The following is a 24,571-nucleotide window of genomic DNA, read 5'->3' as shown; positions in this document are numbered from 1 at the left end:
CTTCCCAATAGAAGAAGTCACTGCAGTCATTAACTCTATATTGGCAAGCTTATTTGCCACATTGAAGATTCCAACTTTAGTTGTATAATTCTAAACCCGGTGGCTCAAAATCCATACATACTTCTATACATAATTTAACATGCTTTAGACTTGTTATTCTTCATGCAAGCTAAGAAGTTTGTATCCACAACTAAGGCATTCTTTGCCATTGAAAGAGACACAACTATATTTATAACCATATATAGAAGATCAGTGTATTTACCCAAATTACTTCTAGACATACAATAATATAATGCGCAAGTTCAAACCAAGTATCAATTGATCGACAAATTAGAATGTATGGTATTCTATTCTATTTTAAAATATATAAAATACACTAAGGATTCAGGTTGGTAGAAGAAATCACCTTAGTCTCTGAAATTTTTTTCCATCAGACATAGATACTATACCCCATTACATTATGAACTTCTACAAGAGATGTAACAAATATTACAGTATCTTTGTCAGCATCAAACTCAACATTATTATTCACTTTCACATGTTGCCTTTTTTATGGCGTCCTTAATCAAGGCCTGCCCCTTCTCATGCATGATGGGCATTTGTATTGCTTTATGCTCTCAGCCTTTGCCGGTGTGATCTTCACACATTTTCCATGGAACCACCTCTCGCATATGTCGCACCCAATCCAAAATTCGTCCGCGTTGTAGTTTCCGCCGCAGCTCCCACAAAGAGTTTCGCTGTGCTCATCGTCTTCCTCCTCATAACCCTCATCGAACTTCGGGTTGCTTTTGACTTGCCCGTCACTTGATCTCTGCAGAAGTGTACAACAATTGCATCATAAAGCTTTGATTCAAAGGCACAAACTTTGTTCCACAAGGACAGACTTTGATTCAAAGTCTTATACTCCCCTTTTGTTCCACAATATCTGCCACTTTGGAACATTCATAATATAATGCATCCGAACGCAATTTGTATCTAGATGCATTGAGTTATTATTGATGCACCAAATTTTTAAAGTGATAGATATTATAGACCAGAAGTATTATTTGTACTAGTGTAGCAATAACAGGGAAACACAGTGGTTAAATAGTAAAAGATGAAGTCCAATGAAACTCTGTTCAGTTTTATACTCCTAGACTTGAGCTGCAAAAAGAGAAAAAAGTGAGGCTTGATAGATTCTTAACTTAGATCAACAACTAGATTAAGATCCACAAAATTTCTTTTTGTCATAGATTACAATTTGCCTATACTCAGAGCTGCTTCTGAGAGTTAACCACAAGAAACTAGCATAAATAAGCGAGTAAATAATTCTCTTTGATTTATGAGATACTCTTACCCTTTGCATTTTTGATGAAAAATTAGAGAGAAAGATAATGAGAATATAGAAAACGGGTGGATTTTACTATTTTCTCTTACTATTCTCTCTTGCTTAGATGCGACAACTAAATCGAAGAAAGAAAAGAGTAGGTGTTAAGCTCAACAAAAAGTTCTCTCACTTTTGGAGAGAAAACTAGAGAGAAAGGGTGGTTTAATTTGGAAAGGCAATAAACAACATTATCTCTATGTTTACTTCTATCTTCATTCAAGTAATGATAAATGACCATTTAATATGATTTTCATTTCTTTCCTCTTACTTTCTCTTCAACCAACAAGAGAGAAATACTTTTTATTTTATTATGTCTCTTCATCTAAGTAGTAGGAGACAAAATGGAGATTTATCTTCTCTTCAGTTTCTTTTCATCTTTTTTCGCTCTATATCTCTTCTTTGAAGTCTAATATCTTTGAAAGCAACAAAACAAATTTATTTTAGTTATCAAACTTTTGAGTATTATCCAACTAACTGCTGATGATTCAACCAAAAATAAGAAAGACAAGGGATTGCTAACCTTTGTGCTGCCCCGCGATTTGCTTCCACTGTCTGCAGCTGGCTTGTCCTTTACTGGTTTCCTTTCAGTTACAACTTCAAAAACAGTTGGAAGATCATTGATCAAGCTAAACAAACGCTTCCTGCCATAAAGAATCAGTTGGACCATCAATATGAAAAGAGGGAGCATATGCCAATGTCACATGAAGATGTTAAGCAAAAAGGCAACTACTAAAAAAACCATGGGAATGGGAATGCTGAAGGTAAACATCACAAGGACTAGAACAGCAACAACCACGCATTCTATCATACAACTACAAGCAATAAATTAAAGTTCAAATCATTGCATAAATTCACTCAAGTAGTGTCTTTGCATGCATGAAACACTTAGGCAGACTTTGGTTATTGTCATGAGATAGAGGAGACAGAGATTTTAGGGACAAAATCATGTGTGGATAGGAGTATGGAGACAAAAACTTGAAATTGTCCATTTCATGACAATTTTCTGTCTCGATATAATTTTTAAGTTAATTTCTATACTTTGGACACAGGAGACGGATCTCTACCATCCCACTATCTCCATCTTTCATGTCCTACGACAGAACCAAATGGTATCTTAATTTTAAGCATCAAATCAAATAAGCACATAGGATGACAGCATGAATAGGGAGAGGTAAATGACACAAGAATAACAGAGTCAGATTTCACATGGGTTATCAGGAATAGATCAGCCACCTGGCTACTTCTACCAACAAACTCAAGTTCATGAATTAAAATATTGTTAATCTTTCAGATAAGAAGGAACCTTTGCTGATGTTACAATTTTCATTTAGACACATTTTACAACCTACTGAGGGAATCTATGTATTTAATCCAATCTACAATCCCCAAAAAACCAGAGTCTAGTTACAGTTACTTCCAATTGATAAAGAGAGAAAAATAAACTATATTTTCATTGAAGACATTAATTTATCCACTATGATACAGAATGTTGCATTTTCAGCCACAAGTACAGATTCAACTGATAATTTCTAAACATTTCATAGGGAGCTAATTGATTAAGCAAGTCCATGAGTTACATAAATTACTACCAAATGCATAAATCCAAATCAAAACTACATTGTAACATGTACCTCTCATTGCGGTTAAGTCGGGCTCCAAGATAAAAGGCAACTGAGAGCAACCATGAATCACTGTGCACAGCAACTAGAGAAAGCCAATCCCTGCGGTTCATGCCATCTCTAGCAAAATTGATTCCCAGAGCCGGCTCTGGAAGCTCTGGTGGAACTTCCTCAGCTGGCAGGGTCACTTCCCAGGACTCATTTGGATGTCCGTAAAGGCACAAGTTCTCCTTTTCTTAAAACACCAAAGACCAAACACACCAGATAAACTTTGAATCAAATGGAACAACAAACAAACGAAAAGTTACTAAACAAAAGATTAATAACAAGTTAACAACAATAATTGTTTCTTTTTAAGAAAATTAAAATACACTGAAATAACAAAATCCAAAAAACAGAAAACAAATTAAACATAAAGTGGCATTTTTGTAATTTAAAAATATTTAAAAATGAAGAAAAAATAAAACCAGAGAGTAAGTAAACAACAACAACACATGGGGCATGCAAAAACTTTGACTTTTATTTTATCCCCTCATTTTTTTTCCCACATAGAAATCTACGAAAAAATAAATAAAAAAGGTCAACTCTAACCACTGTAATTCAGAAACTAGGCCCGCACAATTCACACAGAAAACCACAACTTCAAAATCTTAAGAACAGTTATGAAAAGAAAAAAAAAACATATTTTTACGTAAAATTAACATAAGAACAACACAGATCGGGGATAAGCGTTTTACCTGGATCGCAGAGCCCATAAAATTCATCAACATCTGAGACCAAATTAGAAAAAAACAGTGTCAGAAACATGTATATGGACATGTGAATTTTCGAACGGTGAAGTACCAAAAAAGGAGGCTTTGTTTTAAGGGAAAAAAATGGAAAAAAAAAAATAGAAAATTACCTTGAGTTAAAGCGCGAACGATGGCGGTTCTGCGAGAAGAGTAATCCTTGAAGATTTCTTCAACGGTGCGGGGGCTCGAACCCATTTCCATATAAGAATTCAGATCTAAGTTAAGAGGGGTTTGGAGAAGGTTCTAGAAGGAGGTTTGGGAAGGGAGAAGAGAAGGAGGAAGAGGAAGAAGAAGAAGAAGAAGAAAGTGATGCATGAAATGAAATGAATTGAATTGAATTGAGATTTGTGATGTGATTCGAAGGAATGAAAGGAAAGCTAAGTAGTAAGACACAGTCAGAGCCAGAATACACTCTTATTTCTTAAGACTTTAAACTAAATTATATTAAATTAAATTAAATTGCAAAGTAATTTTAAAAGGGAATGATATCCTTTGATTCAAGTTTAGCATTCTTCGCTCTCTCTTATTTTGGAAAGAAAAATTAAGTGTAATTTTACCGTTAAAAAAAAAAGTAGGCATGACTAATTTATTCTTTGAATATTTGCTTAAACAAATATATAAACTTAATACTCGGTTAATAAAAATTGGTTATATCGATACTAGACTTAGTAATTTACGTAGAAGTAGTTTTATTTATTTATTTAAATAGTTTTTTTATATCTATAATTGATACGCACTCTTATTTGAAATTTATAAACTAAATTGTAAAAATAAAGGTATTTTGAAAGTTAATATTGAGACCAAAGAATTTTTTTTTCTTCTACCACTTTATTAAGGGTAAAGATATACTGTTGATAATATAGCTCTCCTAATAATAATAATAATAATAATAATAATAATAATAATAATAATAATATATGGAACTTACTATTTTTATTTTCTAAAAACCAAAAAATTATACCGTGAATTCTCTTAGATAAAAGTAATATAAGCAAGAACCAATAATCACTTAAAATAGACTCTTTTTTATTTAAATAACAGAAATTATTTATTTATTAATTTAAATCAGGATATAAAAAAATGTGTTTTTTTGTCATTTTTAGATCTGGTAGAAGATTATTAATATTGACATTATAGATTTTCAGGAAAGCTATTTTAATATCAAGACAATAGAAGATCCACTTCATATATAACAAATGTCAAAACTTATTTTAAAATGGAAAGTCAACTCATGAAGTTACTTGTATATTTGTCAATATTATATTAGATTTTTTTTCAATCAATATTATATTATATTAAAGAAGTTTAACTAATGTGTGTCTTCAAAATACATGTTAAGATATTTTAAAATTTTCTACTTCAATAAATGTATAAGAAAAATAAATATATTGAAACCTTAAAGTTGATATATTTTATATAAATTTGCTAATTTATAACCTTAATATATACTCTTAAAGCCATATTAACTAAATTTTAGATTAAATTGCATGCTCTCTCTTAATCAAAATCAAGATATGTATTATTGACAATAATGACTATTATTGTAGCGGATAAATTACATGAATTTTTTAGGTTTTAATATAATCACATTTTTTTAATCATTATCCTTATATATATATTTTTTCGATGATCAACTTCACTCCTCGATTTACATGTCACAATAACCGCTCAACATAAACACATCTAAGCTCCCTTTTTTTTTTGTCATATTTGTCTAATATTTGAGAAGTAAAAGAAAATTTAGTGCCCAGAAAATTTTTATTTTTACTTTCAATATTTTCTATTTTTAAAATTTTATAATAAAAAAATTGATGTAAATTGAGAGTGCCGCTTATGCAACTCATATTTTGGCCTATTTTGACAAACTTTTCTTTCCCTTTTTTGTTTTTTTTTTTTTCCTTCATTTCTGCTCAAACTATGTGGGTCGAGACAAAATCATATTAAGAATATAAGTTAATGCAATTTTTGACGAGCATGATGGAATGAAATAAGTTAAATCTAAACATGATATAAGTAGTTTCCACAATTTCTGCAATATGCATTTAGATCGCTGAAATGGTTAAACAAAGAACCCTAATATGCAATTACAAATGAGTTGAACTCTCCCAAAAACACGAGAAACAAAAAGTGCAAGTGGTTGTTAATAAGACTTAAAAGAGAATTTTTCACCCAAATTACCAAAAAACTAAATAACACATGAAAGAAGCAACAAACAAATAACAAACTTCTAAATAAAAGTTAAATACACTGTTCTAATTGAAAACCCAGTTCACAAAGGCAAGAATTTCCGTGTGGAAAATCAAAGGCTGAGAATCAAAATAATTGCAATCTTACATGGGTATGGTGCAGTGGTAGGGAGAGCTACCACCATTGTTTTATTATGGAGAGGTCAATAACCGCTTAATGCCGGCTTTTTGCTCCGACGTAAGCCTCGATGGAAACTTGATATTGAACTTGATTCTCAAGTTCCCCCTTTTGGAAGGTTCTTTGGGGATTGGCATGCCCTCGCCTTTGACGACTTCTTCATATGACGGACTAATGATGGAGTTGATGGGGACGGAGATGCTTCGCCCATCAAGGGTTGTCAGTTGCGCCGTGTAACCCGTGAGAGCTTCTACTAGAGAAATCTTCTGTGTCACAACAAGATCATTGCCATCTCTCTTGAAGAGGCTATGAGGCTTCTCATCAATAATGAAAACTAGGTCAGCCGGTATAACTCCTCGCTGTTCATTCCCCTTCTCCGGGAAAGTTATTTTTGTTCCCTTCTTCCAACCTGGCTTGATCTCTATTGTCAGAATTTCCTCTACTGTGGTGGCTCTCCTACACAAGAAGAAAAAACATACAGTAGATTAAATAGTCATAGTCACAATTAATACTATTCTAGTTTCCTCTTTTCTGTTAACCTGAAAATTTCTTGTACCAATGAATAAAATAGAAAGACAAGTAACAATATTTGCAACTGAATAGTGTAAAATTCGACACCTTGAAGGCGCAAAAAACTGTTTCTGAAATGTGCATTAGATATGTTCATATCCGAGAACAAAAAACAGAGGAACATATACTTATTTCTCAGGCATGGTGTTTCATTCCTTCTCTATGCAAAGAAGTTAATCATTTTATAATAAGCATATAAAATACTTAATTACCATGTCTGAGTTAGCAACTTAACCGACATTCATGAAAATGGGATTATTTTTTATGAACATCAATCAACTGACATGCATTATGTTTCAGCATGCAATACACATATCAATCATAACTCAGACCTCATCTAAAAGGTAATGAGCATCGAAACAATTTGCACATTTCACTTGAAACATGAGATCTAGAGGCATGACCCAAAACCTTTGACATCTCTAACGAGAATAACACAACTTCCAATCCACCCACCTCACATATTCAACCCCTAAAACAACTGTCTGGCCAAATAAGGTGATCTTAATCCAATTTAACAACATTTGTAACAAGTCATACTCAAAGACTTGGGGGTACCTTACGATCTTTGAATTGTTTGATCTATCAGTTATATCTGCATACTATGCATATTTGTCCAGAATGTAAGGCAGGCATTGAGTTCATTACATCGCAGCTCAACTAACATTCATGAACAACATAAAACACAACAGCATACATCTGCTATGTCAATATCAGGATTTGTGTATTCAAAGGTCTTCAATGTACACAGCATTGTTAGCATAATATCATAAGTGGTCTCTTCTTCAACTAATAATGGACTTAAACAAATACTTACACACTGGCTAATTTAAGTCCCCTTTATTACTTCAATGTCAATAAATATATCCTTTATCCCTATTTCAGCTTTACATTTAGCATCCTCATTTTCACGATAGATTCATTTCCAGTTTCCCTTTAGCTATTGAAACGAAGAAGCATAAATGGTATTGTCTCAAGATACCTAACAAGATCCTTCAGAAGATTAGAGTAAAATATGTGCCTTCTAGTTATTATTTTAGGGGGACTTCTTCTCTTTGAAACTTTTGCTTTCATGAAAAAAAAGTGGTATCACTTTTGGGCTGACTCTGCGCCAAAAATGAGATTTGCTAATCCAATACAAGATGTGCATGCACTAACATATTTTGTCATAGGCCCTGCTCATTTAACAGAATATATTTATAAAACGAAAAAAAACAAAAGGAAATCATGATTCATCTACATAACTAGTTTGAATGGAAGAGAAAAGTTATTATAATTTATAAGCAATTTGTTTCAACTGGTATCTTGGAAAAATTTTAGAACACTACTAAGAACACAGGTCTACAATTACCGTGACAAAAATAAAGATCCTAGCATAAGACTGAGCATATAAGATGGCAATGGGATAGCTCAATTCTTATCTATCAACAAGATCAGAAAATCACAGCTAAATAGTAATGTAAGATCGAAAACTGACTTTGAAATTAGAATTGAGTTTAAATAAAACAATCAGTGCAACTGTGCAAGCAACTTCATGTTTCCTCATGGAAGTAAAAGAAATATGAAACATGCAAATAAGTTAAGAGTAAATAGCTCACCCGCTGGCATCTGTAACATCCCTGGAGATCTTCATTTTCTTGGTGGTCCCTTTGTACAAATCCTCCAAACTGCACTGCAGTGTTCTCTCGATCGGTGCACTTTTCCTTGGCATATTGGTAGAGCCTTCTCCAGCTGGATGCCTAAAGGAAGTGAAGATATCATCACCAAACATGCCCCTGGGAAATCCAGATGCACCTGGACGGCCGCCCATATCACCCATTCCACCAAAGGGGCTTGAAAACCCAAAAAACTCGGAGAAAATATCATCAGCACTTCTGGGGTTGAACCGGAACGTCGTTGGCCCACCATCTGCAGCGGAAAATCCACCAGCTCCTGGGGGTGGCACCTGCCCCTTCAATCCCTCCTCTCCATACTGATCATAAACTGCTCGTTTTTGTGGATCACTCAACACCTATTGTTCACAGAACAACAAAAAAAGGAGTAAATTTGGCCCAGAAACACTGTTTTCCGCACAACCTAATTCAAAAACATTGAGTAAATTGAAAGAGATGAAGTTCACTCAACACGTGTTCACCAATCAAATTACTAGCAAAAACTCATATTTCCAATTATCGAAATCGCAAAAATTGGATAAATTGACACCCAACAAACTCTAATTCTAAACCCAGAAAAAGTAGGAAAATTGGTCGCAAAAAACACCTGCTTTTTTTTTTTGCACAACGTAATTCACATTACATGCAGAAAATTAAGATAGATAATGTTCACTCCACCTATTCGCAAATCGAATTCCTAGCAAAACCCCAAAATCCCAATGATCGAAAATCACAAAAAAAAAATGAAAAATTTACACCCTAAAACCTCAAATTCCTTTTTTTTCTTTTTAACAACCCAATTCAATTCACAATTTCACATAACATTGAGTAATTTGAGATAGGGCAATAAAACACATACATCATAGGCTTCAGAGATTTGCTTGAATTTGGCCTCAGCTTCCTTCTTGTTGTTAGGGTTCTTGTCAGGGTGCCACTTCATTGCAAGCTTCCGATACGCTTTCTTGAGATCATCATCTTTCGCACCTCGATCTACCTGTAGAATTTTGTAGTAGTCCACACCCATCTCTTCTTCTTTCTATCTCTAATTTTTCCTTTTTTCTTTTTCTATATTTTTCTCCCTCCGATTCCTCAGTTATTTTTGTTGTGGCCGGAGAAACGTGTGTAATCAGTAATCACCGGTGAAAAGAAGGAACAGACGAAGCAGTGGTTTGGTTTACACAGAAACATAAAACATATCTGGGCTCAAAACAACAAATGACAGTTGCACTTGTGTCACACACCACTGAGTACTAGGTAAAAAAACATTGGTGTCGAATTACTAGGCCCAAGTTTATTTCATTTTAATTTTTAAGTGTCACTTTAAAAAAGAAATATTCATCTTGATACAATCACATGATAACGTTTTTATACCCGCTATTTTTAGATAATAATTAACGTCGTCAATATAAAAAATTATTATTACGTAATTAAAATTTATAAATACGTACATTTATATTGATGGTATATTAAAATTAAATTTAAATAAAAAATAATATTGGTATAGATGATTTCATTCTAATTATATTGTTTTTCTATTTTGTTTTTCTATTTGGGTTAACTTTTAATATTCATTTTGGTCTTTGTAATAGTATCAATTAGGGATGGCAAAACTCCCTCAGACATGGGGATCTCTGCGGGAACTGTCGGAATGGGGATCCGACTATGGGGAATTTTTCCCGTGAGAACGAGGACGGGGGACAAAATTCTCCCGAGACAGGCGGGGACTCGAGTGGGAATCCCTGCCCCATCCCCGCTAATTTTCGAAGTTTATAAATTTACTTAATTGTCCTTAATAGTTTATTTCTCATATATGTTTTTTGGTCATTTCACACAATGGACGGGGGACAAAATTCCCCCGAGACAGGCGCGAGGACTCGAGCGGGGATCCTTGTCCCATTCCCGCTAATTCCCGAAATTTATAAATTTACTGAATTGTCCTTAATAGTTTATTTCTCATATATATTTTTTAGTCATTTCACACACACACACAAACCCAAAACTCTTAATTCTCATTTGCATAACTCTTCTTCAATTCAAAAATTCCTAACGTTATCCATACTCCATCCAACCTCTCAGCAACCACTCTCTCGCCGCTCTCCCTTCTCACCGCATCGTCACACCTCATCGTGCCATGATCCTCACTGCGTCGTGCTCTCTATTTGCGGCGTTCCTTTTCGTAACTTTGTCGTCGTGTCCATTCTCCTCTCTGTTGCCGCGTCTCCCACCTTGTCCACTTCTCTATTCTCTGGCTCGCCGTTGCATTTCCCCACTGCGTCATTTCGAAAGAAGTCATCATTTTGTCGTTTAGATTTTTTGTATAAAATCTTGTTATTTTTGTATAGAATGGATAGTTACATCTCTATTCATATGAAAATTAATAATTAGTTAGAATTATCAAATAGATGGGGAATGGAGTCCCCGCAAAGAATGGAGCCCTATGAAAAATGGAGATAGGGAACAATATTCCCCCATGGCGAAAAACAGGGACGGAAACGAGGAGTAAATCTAGGACGGAGATGGAGAGCAAGGAGGCATCCCCCACCCCGCCCTCGTCCCATTGACATCCCTAGTATCAATGCTAGCTAATTACATAATAATGTAGAGTTTAGCAGTATGGGATTACCAACAGTAACATCTCATTATCTCAACATGCAGATGTTTCTCAATCTCTTTTTGGTTCTTAATGATTATCATTTGTCATTTATATACTAATTACAACCTCAATTAAAATTTAAAACTTAATTACAAAGGTATTCGCCAAATTATCATTATTGAATAACCAACTTATAGTGAACATTTTATTGTTTATTATAATTAATATTATTTACTATTTTTTTAATGTAAGAGTACAATCTGTATCGATATAGTGAAGCAAAAGGAATATTTTTTACTTGATGGATCTGTATTGAAAAATGGCTAATGCTATAATGATTAAAAAAGTTTAATTTTATAATTGAATATTATAACATTATTATTTGTATTTCTATACTATCATCCACTTAATATTGATTAGCGTCTTTAAGTCTAATAGTAAGAATCTTCCGTAATTTAGCACCTATAGGCAAGTTAAATATTATGTATACGTTCACATTTATTTATTATTTCTTTGTTATATATAGGATGAAAATGTAATAAATTCTTAATTATATCAACCTATCAGCAGCAAAAGTTACTTGCAATGACAAACAACTGCACTCCTACAGAGAATAAGAGAAATATATTTACACCACCTTTTGTGTATACCTTTTTTTTTTCTTGCACATCTTTTGGTTTGGAGAGTAATTGGATTCTTTACCTCTCGGAATAAAACGCTATCCATTTAGTGTAACGAGGTGCAACGCCTTCCACTGAAGGCAATGCCACTTTACCCCCTTTATGTTCCATCAAGCAGCAGATGATTCGATTAAACTTTAAAGCTAATAAATTATACACCATAGCTTATCCTATAAATCTCAACTAAAACAAGTTCAATACAAGTAAACATTAGAAGGCAAATAGATGCTTAGAATCTAATGAGACAACATTTTAGTTTACCAAACCCCTGGCTCCTTTGATATATTAAGTCATCGACCCTTTGACATACATGAAATTCAATGAAACAAATGCAGGACCAACAAGTACATAAACATTGGTATAGGATCAAACAACGAAACCAAAATTGGGATTAAATTGAGGAAAATATTATTACTACACATTTTAATATACATTCTTTCACCTATAAATTATCACACCAGCTTGTTTTCCTGTTAGTGAGGGAAGGAATGATACAGGCTCATGCCCAAAAACTATCTAGACCTACCTAACTGTAACAAATTCATCTCGCTCTTCATTCCCCAAGATTATTGAGAGGTAGCAGCATGGCCAAACTAGAATCTAGGTATATGTGACAAGTTTATCAGTACTGGTTCTTCATTCCCTATACTATTGAGACAAGTCGCAGCACCAGTTAGTCTAATTGGATCTAGGCTTTCCATTGATTGAATAATAGATTCCACCACTTACAGTTCAGCTAGCCGTAGATGATTCTTTAGATTTTTCTGTCACCGTATCCTTTTCGGAGTTGGATGTCTCTGCAGTCTCTGTTTGACTAGTTTGTACCTGACTTGTAACCTGAGACTCTGATACAATTCCCAGAACAACCAGCACAGACCTGGACACAAATTCAAAATTTAAAATCAGTAACAAATTGGCAAATACAAGAAACAGAGATCCAACCTAAAGCAAAAAAAGGGGAACCCACACAATTGACAACCCCAAAAAGAAAAAAAGAATCAAAACTATTAATCAGGAAATAAAGTAGAAAAAAAAAACAGATTCAAGATGATATTTAATAGTGAATGTGAAACAAAAGTCAATTTCACAGCACTGTGCCAAGTGAACTCATGAACCTGGGAAGTGTAGACTGTATATCTGGCTGGCTAGCATAAGCAACCAATGGTGCCTTTAGTGCTGCAATTCTATTTAATGCATTTTCCAATTGTGCTGGAGGTAGCTGCTTGCATGCATACACCACCAGAAAAAACATCAGTAAAAATATACAACAGCAGCAACAAAACGTTTTCAACTATAAAGAATTGGCTGATCAAATAACGCCAACTATCATATGCTATGACTATAAATAAGTCAGTAAAATATAAGTCCCTTTAAACACAGTTTGTCTTATAGCATTGAACAGATATATTTAAAATTTAGAAAGTAAGAAACTTAAACATTGTTTAGAATGAATAAAATCCACTAGCTTCCTTTTTAAAAAATAAAAATATTAAATATTAAAAAAACAGCTTTAAACAAATCATAATTTAAGCATGAACAAAATTAGCCCTAAAGAAAAACATAATGTTACCTGAAGCAAAACTCCAAATGATTGAGGTTTTGTCAACTGAGCGCACTTCAAGAATCCCACCCACAACTTTGGGTATTTCCAAATCTGGAGCATTTCAACAAGTAATGCATATAAACTCTAAACAGCTCGATTGATTTACAAAGAAGTAAGTAAATAAAATAATAACCTGCTTCCTCACAAGCCGCGAGAGAATTCCCATTATAAAGTCCACCTAAATGTCAATATATGATTTTTTCCCAAAAGAAAAAAAAATTATTAAGAGACTAAATGATTAAAAAAGGAGAATAATGTATCTTCACAAAAAAGTAATGAGCAGCTGAAACCTAAATGGATAACTGATACAATAAAGCATGCCACATCCTTCGCTTATTAGGTAAAAATCACTGAACATTAAACAAAATGACCAAAATTATCTGTGATCCGAAATTAACATAGCCTTTTCAGGACATTTTCAGCAATCATAAGAGTATCATTAAATTCTCTCTAAATAACCTGCATGATCCTGAAAAAGAATTTTCTTGAGATATTCTAAGAAACTCCAGGATCATGGCTATAAACTTTTATCTAAAATGTAGTTAACCACAATTTTCAAAACGTGAAAAATCAGGGAGTGACTAAAATGAGCACAATTGGTGTATCAGTAAACTCAATCTTCACCGTCGAATTGCAAGGTGCATGGTAGCACTTGCCACACACCACAAGGACAAGACAAAACTAAGGGCTTAACAATATGGATCTATTTTGTTCCATGTGTCATTTAACTCATGGAACCCTACTCATACATGAAAACTTCCATCATATTTTTACCCCCCTAACCAAACACACCCCAAGATATAAGTTTCCAAGAACTAGTAAGTTCTCACAGAGCTGGCACCTAATAAATGTCAATAGTTTGTACCAAAATACCAAATTCAAATCAAACAATGAAAGCAGGTAAAAGGGTGAAGGTAGGTTCATTTCATGTGACAGTAAGGAATTAAGTAGAAGGTAGCATCCCACACACTAAAAATAAATAAGCAAAGACATAATATATAAGCAGCTTAACTTTGAGAATCATTTGGGATTTCAAAAACAGAGACATAATTCTAAGCAATCAATCATTGTAAAAAATAAATTCTGGTAAACACCACGTACTATAGAACCACGCATGTTCCTTTGCATTATAATTCATAAATTTTACTTGGAAAAGCTTCTTACCAACGTTGGAAAAGCACCAATTGCTTGCAACACTGTACGCATAAACAGTAAAGGAAGAGGAATCTGCTCAACCTGCAGGCACATGCAGCTTCCATGATGAGACCAAGTTGAAAATACATTCCAAATATGTAAAGCCATTTCCCAATAACTCACTAATTGATTCAAAACTTTGGCAAGAACTTCCTGGGTAAAAGTTTGTCGTTGCTCAAAGCAAGCATTACATGCATCTGTGACCTGCACATGAACATTTCAGTTATGTAGAATCTATCAAGAATCACTGCAATGCCTTAAATGATTATCATACAAGCCTGCCTTTTTCAAGGGAATCCCATCTCTTTCTGGGTCAACTCCATGTATTGCAATTAAGACTTCAGCAGGTGTGAGCACAGGACCAGCTTGTGATGATCCCTGCATAAAAACTCAACAATCAAATTCATTCAATTGAAAAAATGAATTCAAAGTTCAGAACAATTTTTATTCTAGTAAAGAAAATGAAATATATGTCTAACAAGTAACAACTTTGTGATCAAGGCAGTTGACTCTGAAATATTAAGTTTCACGGGGAATAGAATTTCATGAGAATTTAATCAGCAGGATTGCATGTACCCTATCCATCATTCTACCTCATGATGAGGTGGTTTTCCTTGTTATTTTTACTCCAACCTGGAAAATCCTAATTCATCATCATGGCTGTTATCCACTCATGGAGTGGATATTTGAATTGTGAAGATTACAGGATTAGAAATCTCTAACCCCAAGGCCCAAGATATCAACCATAGGATTAGTTCTGATATCATCCTAGAATTGAGAAGACCTAATTCTACCACAAAAGCTATCTCAAAGTGTTGGAAACAGGAGGAGATATTATAATGTATTTTAGGTGTCTTTAGGTTAGTGGACATAGATCAGTCATAGTTTATTTCTTGTATGTAAATTTTTTTTTCCTTTTGGGTATCTCAGATTGCATAAAAGGCTTGCAAAGGTTGAAAGAACTTGGTTGATCTGAATGAAATCCTTTCTCTAGATTATCCAGAGTTCCTCTCAACTGATTTCAATGCACAATCAACATCTTTGCAGTTGTGCCTCTTGAATTCCCCAATTTTTTTCTTTGGATCTAATCACCCTCCTCAACTTCAATACTTTGAAACCTATCCAAAAAGAAGTGTGAACCTTTTTTTTAAACTTAGTTTTTGCCTCCATCTTACCTTGTAAAGTTAAGCTTTTACAATATTCCAACAAATCTATGAACTTGGTTCTACCTTTACTCAAGCTTTAAGAGTGAGGTATGTCTCCCTAATCTAGTTTAGCATTGACAACTCTAATTAACAACTGTAAAATGAAAGTTACCTGCAACATGCGACTAAGCGCTGCTTGGAACTTCTCCAAAGGAAGATTCACAATACTCGGAAAAGCTGGCATTACCTACCAAAAAATTTGTTAAACCATGTTGCATCAGATGAGCTGCTCAAGAAATAACTCCAAAGAAACATATAGGCCCCACAATTTGTATTTATCCATTGAAAGTAAATCAAATCACAATCTTATTGGTGTATCTTCACATGACGGCTATATTATAAAAACTATGGTGAATGTAAAATCCAATTGGAAAGGGAAAAAGGGGGGAACCTCATCTTTTTGTAAGAATGGTAATATTGGAATAAGAACCTCCGCATCCTGTCAAGCGAAGAAAAATATATATAAGATGGAAAAATCAGTATTTCAAGACAACTGATACAAGCATTTCATATACCTTAAGTTTTGAATCATGCAACTGCTTCACTGAAACCACTAAATCCCTAGAAGGGACTGTACCATCTGTAAGTGTATGTAACACCTGATAAGATCAATACTAACGTGTCAATATCCACCAATCGTATAAAGTCAGCATCTCTTCTACTCAACTTCTATAAATTAACACAAAATATACTCCCTCCAGTTTCAAATAATTGTTCATTTGAGATATTTAGATTATTTTAAATTCCGTTTTCCCCAAGTATACCTTTATTCAATAAATGATTGAAATAAGCAATATGGATAAAACGGAATGAAAATGGAAGAGGAAAAAAGTGAGAGGAATCATGAAGTACGAGATATCATTAATATTAAGGAAAATTTTGTAAAATACTTTTTCCGTTTTCTGTAAATTCAATTCTTCTCAATCATTTTCTTAATAATATTAGTATAGGCTAACATTAAACTGGATGATTATTAATATATACTTCATAAAACAAAATGGGTGGAAGTATAAACCTGCATTAGGAGGCTCTCGCTACCAATTGGAGGATCTGAAATAATTTCAAGGAGATCTGGAGATGAGCCCATAGTACGTACTAATATAGGAATTTGACGCTGAACTGCCTGCACCATAAAATGAAAGGTATAAATAGTGGCAAAAGTATCAAAAATGAAATAATCACTCTAATGCCATATCTGGCACCCCATACCTGCTTCACTGCTTTTGATGTGCTCTTATAGATGGAAAATATTTGGCGAAAGAGAGAGTGTTTCTGCCATCACAGAGCAACAATAATATATATATATATCACACTTATAGTATGACAACAAAATTAAGTTACAGAAACAAGATGAAGGATCCAGACTAAAAAAAACACCAATACCTTCGTACACAAAGCAAAATACAATGACATTAACCTCTGAGCCTCAAAAACTGATTCTGGAGAGATACTTTCAGATGTGACTGGTTGACGATTATCTGGTGAGATGTCCTTACTGCTGCTAGTCATTGATGATGTCTCATTTGCAAGCTTTTCAGTATCAGGTCCCTGAATAGAGGACGAAAGAACAAAAGAGCAAACAAAAATATTATAATAAGGTTAACAGGAATTAACAATGTGACCAGGACTCTAGTTAAAAATAATAAAAGAGAAACAAGGGTAAATAAGCTAATAAATAAAAGAATACCTTTTGTAAATCAGCAAGGGATCCTTCAGCATCAGTAGCTTCAGATGCATCACTCGTCACTGAGCACAACATCTCTTTTGCAAAATCTTCTATTTGCTTAGAAATGGATGGTAAAGGATAAAGCTTATTTGCCACCTGAAAGAACTCAAGTTCTTAGCCAGTGATGTTATCAGTCAACTTAATGTTTTAAGAGGAACTCTTATTCTTCAATTACCAGACGTATAGCCTTCATACGCACTTCTTCCATGTGATGCACTGCACTCTTCATTCCAAAGGACAATAAATATCAATCGAGAGATCAAACTTTGCAAGTGAAAATTTACAATTACTAAGGAAAGCAAGCTATAAGGTCAATTTAAGCATGAGGAAAGAACAGTAAAAGGGGAGGACAAATAGCAACAATAACAAGAAGCACCATACTATTTCATAAATAAAGAGGTAGGAACCAAACCTGTAAAGCAATTTTTAAGCAGGTATTCCGAATGGGAGGCCTCAGAAGAATCAAACTCCATACAGCACTGAGACCTTGAGTAACTCTGTCGGCATTCAAAGAGTTTGACTCCTTTTCAATGTTATCCCCATTTCCAGGAGAACACATGTTCTCTAGAATTTTCAAAACTGATTTTGGTAAATATGGTGATTCACTGAGCAGTTTGCTTAATGATTTATCTGAAGGTGGGAAAGAATCTCTAAGTGCTTCTGCCTGCATAAGGATTAAACAAAAAGTTCAATGCTAGCATTGCAAATGGACAAAAAAGAAACAAAGGAACAAGTACAGACCACCGTTCGGAGGAATGTTTCATATGCAGAAGCTGCAGTTGTGGAAGAAAAGAAGTCAGGCTCCTCTTCAGCCTCACCAAATAACCTGTAGAGGACACGCAATGTCAACTCGTGTCCCTGAGACATTAGGTAATCATTGTCAGCATTTATAGATTATGAATGAATGCAGTCTGCATGCGATGGGTGCAAACTTGTATGAGAACTGATTAGTCACAGTAAAAACAGTAGCCAACTCAATTGGCACATATGCAGTAACCAATTTTTGAGATATAAGCTTACCTCATGACCAGTATAATCAACCAAAATATGATCTTGTAATAGTTTCCACGGGTCTAATTCCAAGGGAAACTGCATGAAATAACCCAAGAAACAAAAAAGTGAAGCCATTATTCCAAAGTGGATGATTAAGCAATTGTGTATACAGGTCTTGCTACTTATTTCTATATCATTTTTGTGCAGGTGGTAGATAGTAGCTTCCACCATAGAGCCAAAGAACAATTCGATTTACATAGCAGAAGAGAAGAAAAGATCAAAATATGAACTATAACTATACATTAGACACACAAGAAGTATTTACATCCTAATTGCTTTCACTTGAAAACAAAAAAGGTAATTACATAATTTTGATAATCAAATTTTTACGTATTATGGAAACACTAGAAAATAAAAGCTTAATGCTACCATAGATAATGACTAATCATGTGTGTATAAACTAAATGGGGTGCTCCATGCATCTAAAGGAAAGAAAAATATAAAACATATCATTTAGTATATGAATCAATTATCCTAATTGTAAAATAATTAAATTATACAAGTAAAAACGAAGAGTAAGAGTTTGAGAAGCAAGAATTTCACCTCTACTCCTAAATAAGCAAGTATTGAAAATCGGACTTGTGATCCTCCAGCTACAGCTATTTGCTTATATGCATCAACAATACGCATGAAACACAACTTTTGCAATTGATCCTTTTGCTCATCTGAATGGTCAACAACAGGTGCAATCATCTTTGGCAGGACTACACGGGAAGGCAACACAACCGAAGTAGCTGTTGATGACACCAAGCTGTTGACATCTGCAACAGCTGCTTTTGGGCTGAGCTCCTCAGATCTATCTGTAGATACCGATGTAACTAAGTTCAGTGGTGACCTTTGATCTAAACTAGTTGCTTGTTCTTGATTAGTTTCTTCATGTTGAATCTCAGACGAGGCCAACGAGGAAGCAGCCAAACTTTCGGAATAAGCATCACTACGACCGAAAGAATCCAGGCCAGGGATTCCACTCTCTATGTTTCCAATATCATGAATATTAGAAGGCACAGTTGCACATCCATTCTCCACTCCAGGTATGCTGGCATCAGAGGACGGAAAGTCAGTAGGAGAGGAGACATTTTCGGAAGTAAGAATTAGTCCAGAATGCACAGCAGCACTATCTACCCCACTTGCAGAAACTTCTTCGTCCCCTTGAGACCTCTATAATATGCACCAAAGTTAGGATTGGAGGTAAATGAGAAATAAAGATGTCTTAAAAACAAAAATATGAGTTAACTAAATAAAATAAATTATAGATTTACCTCATTGGAGACGGATTGATGAGCACCAAGAAGTGATGCTATTGGTGGGAAAGTACTGGAAAGTGACATGACGCCAGCCACAAAAGATGGTGGATATTTAGCCTTGTCATCAGAACCAATAATGTTGATGTCATGCAGCAGTTCATCATCTCCTTCGGAATTCGGGTAAGGTAGGTGATGCATATTTGCCATCACCACATCAGCAAGCAAGTCAGCAGAAATACTTGATATAAGAATTTCCAAGGAGGCAACAGCTTCTTCACCTCGTGCAACCAAAGCACCAAACATGGCAACAAGCTGCTGCACATGGCCATTATCTACATCTCCTTTTGATGATTTTGGACCCATTGAAGGAGTGTCATCCTGAGAGTTAGTGGTACCTCTGCCTAACTCTTTCTTAGGTTCCTTTAAATCAGAAGTTGTTTTGACACGTTTTATAGGCACATCTTCATCTTCAGCTAAATCACCTCCATTTTGTGATCCTGCTCGCTTACTAGCCAAATTACTGTGCACTGAATCACATGAATTTACAGCATGTTCCTCTTTCTGCAAAAGATAAAATGCTAATCAACAATTGAAGAGCAATGCCCTTTAAAAAAAATATAACCATTAGCAATAAATGCTGCCACAAGTATACCAGTAAAAAGGTCTCCTTTTAGTCACAATTTAATATACCCTTCCCAATTCCCAAAGACACCCTTACTATAAGAAATACACTAGCAAATTCAAAGTGAAAAAGTTACTCAACAATCCATGAAGACAACTCTAAAATTGGAACCAAAACTCCAACTCTGTTTGGCATTAAAGAAATTACCATCTCTTCCTCATGCATATAGAATTATCAATCCTTTATCTATATCCATTAGTAACTAATATTTTATCCAGCTGACACGAGTTCCATATCTACGTGTATACAGCTCAAAGAAGCACATATATAACAATGGAATAATCAAAAAAAGAAAAAACATCCCAGGAAGGCAGGGTAGTTACCTTGATAAGTGGTTGAACATCTTTCTCTTTCTCTAAGCTTCCGTTAATATCAGATATCAGGTGGAAAACCTGGTCTGCCTTACCATCAGACTGCATCTCCTTCAAGGCACCAGCCAAACGATCTCTCCACTATGAAAATGAAACTAATCATTTTTCTATAAAGCCGGATAAAATCAAATTTCACAAATATGAAATGTGAACTAGACTACTCATACAATCTCATATGAAAAAAGTTAGAATTACTAAATTATTTTTATACTTTCAACTCTATATATAATTTTGTTCACAACCAACCCCAGAAATAGAAAGGGATATATACATCATTTCTTTCCAATGACTTATTATTCCAACAGAAGCATATGATTTGCAAGACAATGAATTACAATAAAAGGTTTACATATAAAACAATAGGTTGTGCCAAATGCAAACTACCACAAACCAAGAAATTAAAAGACATCATCTCAATGCAGGTAAGCAACAAAGTTTTAAATAAAAATTAGGCATGATTTATTATATTAGAATAGCACTTTCTAATACATCTTTGAACACATTAAACTCAAACCTTCTTGAAACTCATTTTCAATGCAAACTTATAAAATATTAAACACAAAATAAGCAATAAGATCCTTTTTTTAATCAACAAGAGATATCAACATTGGGAGAACAATAATACAAGATAGAAGAATAAGAGATCATCCTCACGAGCTATAAAGACAAGGAAAAAAATTATCAATGAACCATAGCTTTTCCAATCTCTCAACATGTCTAAAGGGAAGAAATTCTCTAAAACAATGAAGAGCTTTACGCCAAATATAGTCCAGACATAAATCCAATCCTTTAAAATTGTTTGGGCCCAAAGTATGCAAAATCACATGAAATTTTATGTCAATTTCTCGTATGCCTATCTGTTTCAGCAATAGGTTCCCACAGCATGCAAAAACCTCTCAAGTAACACATTTCCTCCTAAAATATCTAGCTTCTCAACCTTACAAGGTATATCATCAAGCACTCATGCCCTTCATAATAAAATACCACTCTTGTTGCTTTCAAACTCCAACATTTAGCCATTTGTATACTCAATGAATTTTCGATCTGCTTATTTTTCTACAACTGATCCACCCAGAAAACCCTATGGCTGCCTTACTAAACACTGCCACTTCTACTGCCCATCAAACATTTTTTATGACATGCAAATATAATAAGAAATTAATATGGAAACGCAGTAAATATTCAAAAATATAGGCACTACTAAACACCAACATAAGTCACTTCAGAAGAAAAGGAAATAAAAAAATCCAACTCTATTCAAATTCAATTCATCTATACGACACTAAAAGGTGTGCAACCAAAAACACCATTAAATTAAACAATCAGGATATCAAGCTCATCTTAGTCTAAAATAAATACCGGAGCAGCACTTGGATGTGTACATTTTGAGCATGTCAGAAAGGCATTCTTCAAAGCAAGATGTGCCGCTGTTACACTCACCCCATTAACAACAGTGCTCGGGGGTTCCAAATTGAGCAAAACAGGCAAGATGCGGCCATAGAATGTAGGCCTGTCTATTGCAATAGCTGAAAGGCTAGGAACATCAATAAGGAAATCAATAGCAAGCAACTAATATTTGGAGAAACAGAATTCTACAAGCAATAGGGAGGGAGAGGGAGAGGGAGAGAGAGAGAGAGTGGAGGTTGAATATATAGAATATTTTTAATCATGCAAATAAGGACTACAATACGAAGTCGTGTGCCTTTTGAAACCACTTGCTTCATTAACTAATGGGCAGCAATCAAATGGCGTATAAGAATTGATAAAATACCTTTTAATTAGCACAATGATCACTGAGTTACTCAGAGACTTCACAGTTGGAGACCTGAGTTGATCAAGCAGCAGACCCAAACTGTGACTAGCTTCAGTTGACAAATCACGAACATTAAGTACAGGATGACCACGCCTCAGCCATGATATATTAAACCCCATGGGCCTTCCTGTAAACAGATGAGAAACCATGTAAGCAAGTAATGGAGGAATACATCAAAATTACCTTGACAAAAATTTCTGCTGAGGTTTAAGACCTTGATGAGGAGTGGGCTCCAAGGAACCATTGGGATCAGGTGTGTAAAGACGAATAACTGCTTCAACAAACTTCAGTGCCAGCAGCCTTGCACCACCACTTCCATGCTTAAAGTATATTAAGAAAGAACCATCAAACAATAGACCAAAACAGTAATTCCATATTTTGAAGAGTGAAACTACTTACTTGAAAAGCAATTGAGTATACTTTATCTTTGAATTTCACCATCCATACCCATGCAGATTCAAGTGCACTGTCTAAATCACTAGAATATAGACCCTAAAAAAGATAAGTAAACAAAAATGAAAATGTCCATACAGTCCCAAAAATAAAAAAGTATTCACAAGGTAAGATGGAAGACAATCAATAATAATAATAATAATAATAACAACAATAATTTTCAAAAGTTGAGCATGAACACTTGCTAAGTTTTCTCATCAATTTCCTGATTTCTTTTGGTGGAGATATGAATAGTATACTTGCTTTATCAGTTTCTATAAAATGTTTTAGTTCTGCACCAAGAAGGGGGAAACCAGATTTAGATGGATGGCGACAAAACATACATAAGAGTAAAATTCTAATGCTTTCAACACTATTCTCTCACTTTTGGTCCTTCTCGATTTATATAAATAAATTCTAATCTAACTAGTCAACATCTCTCTCAACTTGGAACACCCCCATTCCATTCTAGAAGCAAGTAGAGTATTAACAATTGTTGAATACAATCAGAATAGCACCTATCTCAAGATTGCCAGAAAGAATTTATAAAAGAAATCAAAGAATAGAGCAAACTTCACAATATTATCTTTCAGATGCATGAATTTGAGAATAAAATGTGATAGTAAAAATAATTTACAATTGACTGAACGAAAAGCTCAGAGACTGCGAATTCACGCATTGACCCAAGAAAAAAATGAAAATTGAAAATTGAAAAGAGAAAAACCTGAAGTGCGATTTTCTCAAGCGTGGAACGAAACAAATCGATTCCCAGCAATATAACTTGTCGAACAACAGCAGGAGTGTCATCGTCCAACACTTCAATCAGCACAGGCACAATGTCTGGCAGGAACTCCGTGTTCTTCAATCCAATTTCACCAACCATCCTGCATGAAAACACCAACAACGAAAACAAAGTTCCAAATTCAACTTCCAATTGCACAAACTCCAATGCCGTAAAATCGAAAGAGAAAAGCTGGCGAATTGGAAGCGTACTCGGTGACAAACTTGCGAACGGGGCTGAATTGATCAGAGAGGAATTCGAAAAGCGACGGGAGAAACTCGGCGAGGATTACGGGGTCCTCCGGCGGAAGTTGGCGCCGCAACCGGCGGAGAGTATCGAGCTTGGAAGTTACATCACCGGCGAACTTGGCAGAGTTGAAGAGGTTGGCGAGCTTCTCGCGCGAGGTCGGGGCCATGGCTTTTCCGACCATGACTGAAGAAAGAAGAAAAGAACCCTAATTTTCTAGGGTTTGGATAAAGAGGGAGAAGAATATTTGAATAATTTAATGTTTTACTCACAACAATGGTGTTTCTTTCTTAATTTTACAAAATTATGGTATTTTCAGAAACGAAGAAGAACGTGGTACTATCTGCTTGGGTGGGTAGTGGGCTTCAGAAATCACGCGGTGCGATAACTTATCTCAGTCATGGGTCGGGTCTATTGGACCCGAAATTTTTTATTCAAACATGGATAAACTATTAAATCCGCTCCTAACTTTTAATATGTTGATAAAAATACTTAAAAACTTTTTTTTTAGTAAAATGTTTATGTATATGATCTAAAATTTTATAATAATATTTAGATAATTATTTAAAAAATATATAAAAGATAC

The 24,571-nt window shown here is 34.5% G+C and overlaps 3 protein-coding genes across 3 annotated transcripts; all 3 read right to left on the bottom strand.

Moving 5' to 3' along the window:
* Nucleotides 1–318: 318 nt before the first annotated feature.
* LOC107475154 (PHD finger protein ALFIN-LIKE 2) lies at nt 319–4,174 on the bottom strand. The gene is made up of 5 exons (XM_016094772.3): nt 3,887–4,174; nt 3,723–3,755; nt 2,998–3,220; nt 1,887–2,007; nt 319–811 (listed from the first exon to the last, which is right to left on the bottom strand). The coding sequence occupies exons 1-5, from the start codon at nt 3,975–3,977 to the stop codon at nt 566–568; spliced, it is 714 nt and encodes a 237-aa protein (XP_015950258.1). The 5' UTR covers nt 3,978–4,174; the 3' UTR covers nt 319–565.
* Nucleotides 4,175–5,979: 1,805 nt separating this feature from the next.
* On the bottom strand, nt 5,980–9,619 carry LOC107475155 (uncharacterized). Its single transcript, XM_016094773.3, has 3 exons — nt 9,222–9,619; nt 8,309–8,721; nt 5,980–6,596 (listed from the first exon to the last, which is right to left on the bottom strand). Exons 1-3 carry the CDS (start codon nt 9,384–9,386, stop codon nt 6,155–6,157), a joined length of 1,020 nt encoding a protein of 339 aa, XP_015950259.1. The 5' UTR covers nt 9,387–9,619; the 3' UTR covers nt 5,980–6,154.
* A 2,377-nt stretch (nt 9,620–11,996) lies between these two features.
* On the bottom strand, nt 11,997–24,313 carry LOC107475156 (uncharacterized). Its single transcript, XM_016094774.3, has 27 exons — nt 23,952–24,313; nt 23,683–23,842; nt 22,926–23,018; nt 22,741–22,846; nt 22,485–22,653; nt 22,073–22,247; nt 20,666–20,794; nt 19,676–20,221; nt 18,960–19,574; nt 18,384–18,452; nt 18,105–18,221; nt 17,776–18,027; nt 17,539–17,586; nt 17,325–17,459; nt 17,021–17,185; nt 16,847–16,909; nt 16,653–16,760; nt 16,153–16,236; nt 16,029–16,076; nt 15,750–15,824; nt 14,715–14,810; nt 14,556–14,636; nt 14,403–14,474; nt 13,372–13,416; nt 13,206–13,289; nt 12,751–12,854; nt 11,997–12,512 (listed from the first exon to the last, which is right to left on the bottom strand). Exons 1-27 carry the CDS (start codon nt 24,167–24,169, stop codon nt 12,368–12,370), a joined length of 4,002 nt encoding a protein of 1,333 aa, XP_015950260.1. The 5' UTR covers nt 24,170–24,313; the 3' UTR covers nt 11,997–12,367.
* Between the last annotated feature and the right edge of the window lie 258 nt (nt 24,314–24,571).

The sequence above is a fragment of the Arachis duranensis genome, chromosome 2, assembly GCF_000817695.3.
Source record: "Arachis duranensis cultivar V14167 chromosome 2, aradu.V14167.gnm2.J7QH, whole genome shotgun sequence".
In the NCBI taxonomy this organism is placed as follows: Eukaryota; Viridiplantae; Streptophyta; class Magnoliopsida; order Fabales; family Fabaceae; genus Arachis; species Arachis duranensis.
The sequence above is the reverse complement of the archived record's forward strand: the minus strand, read 5'-3'. Positions and strand labels throughout refer to the sequence as shown.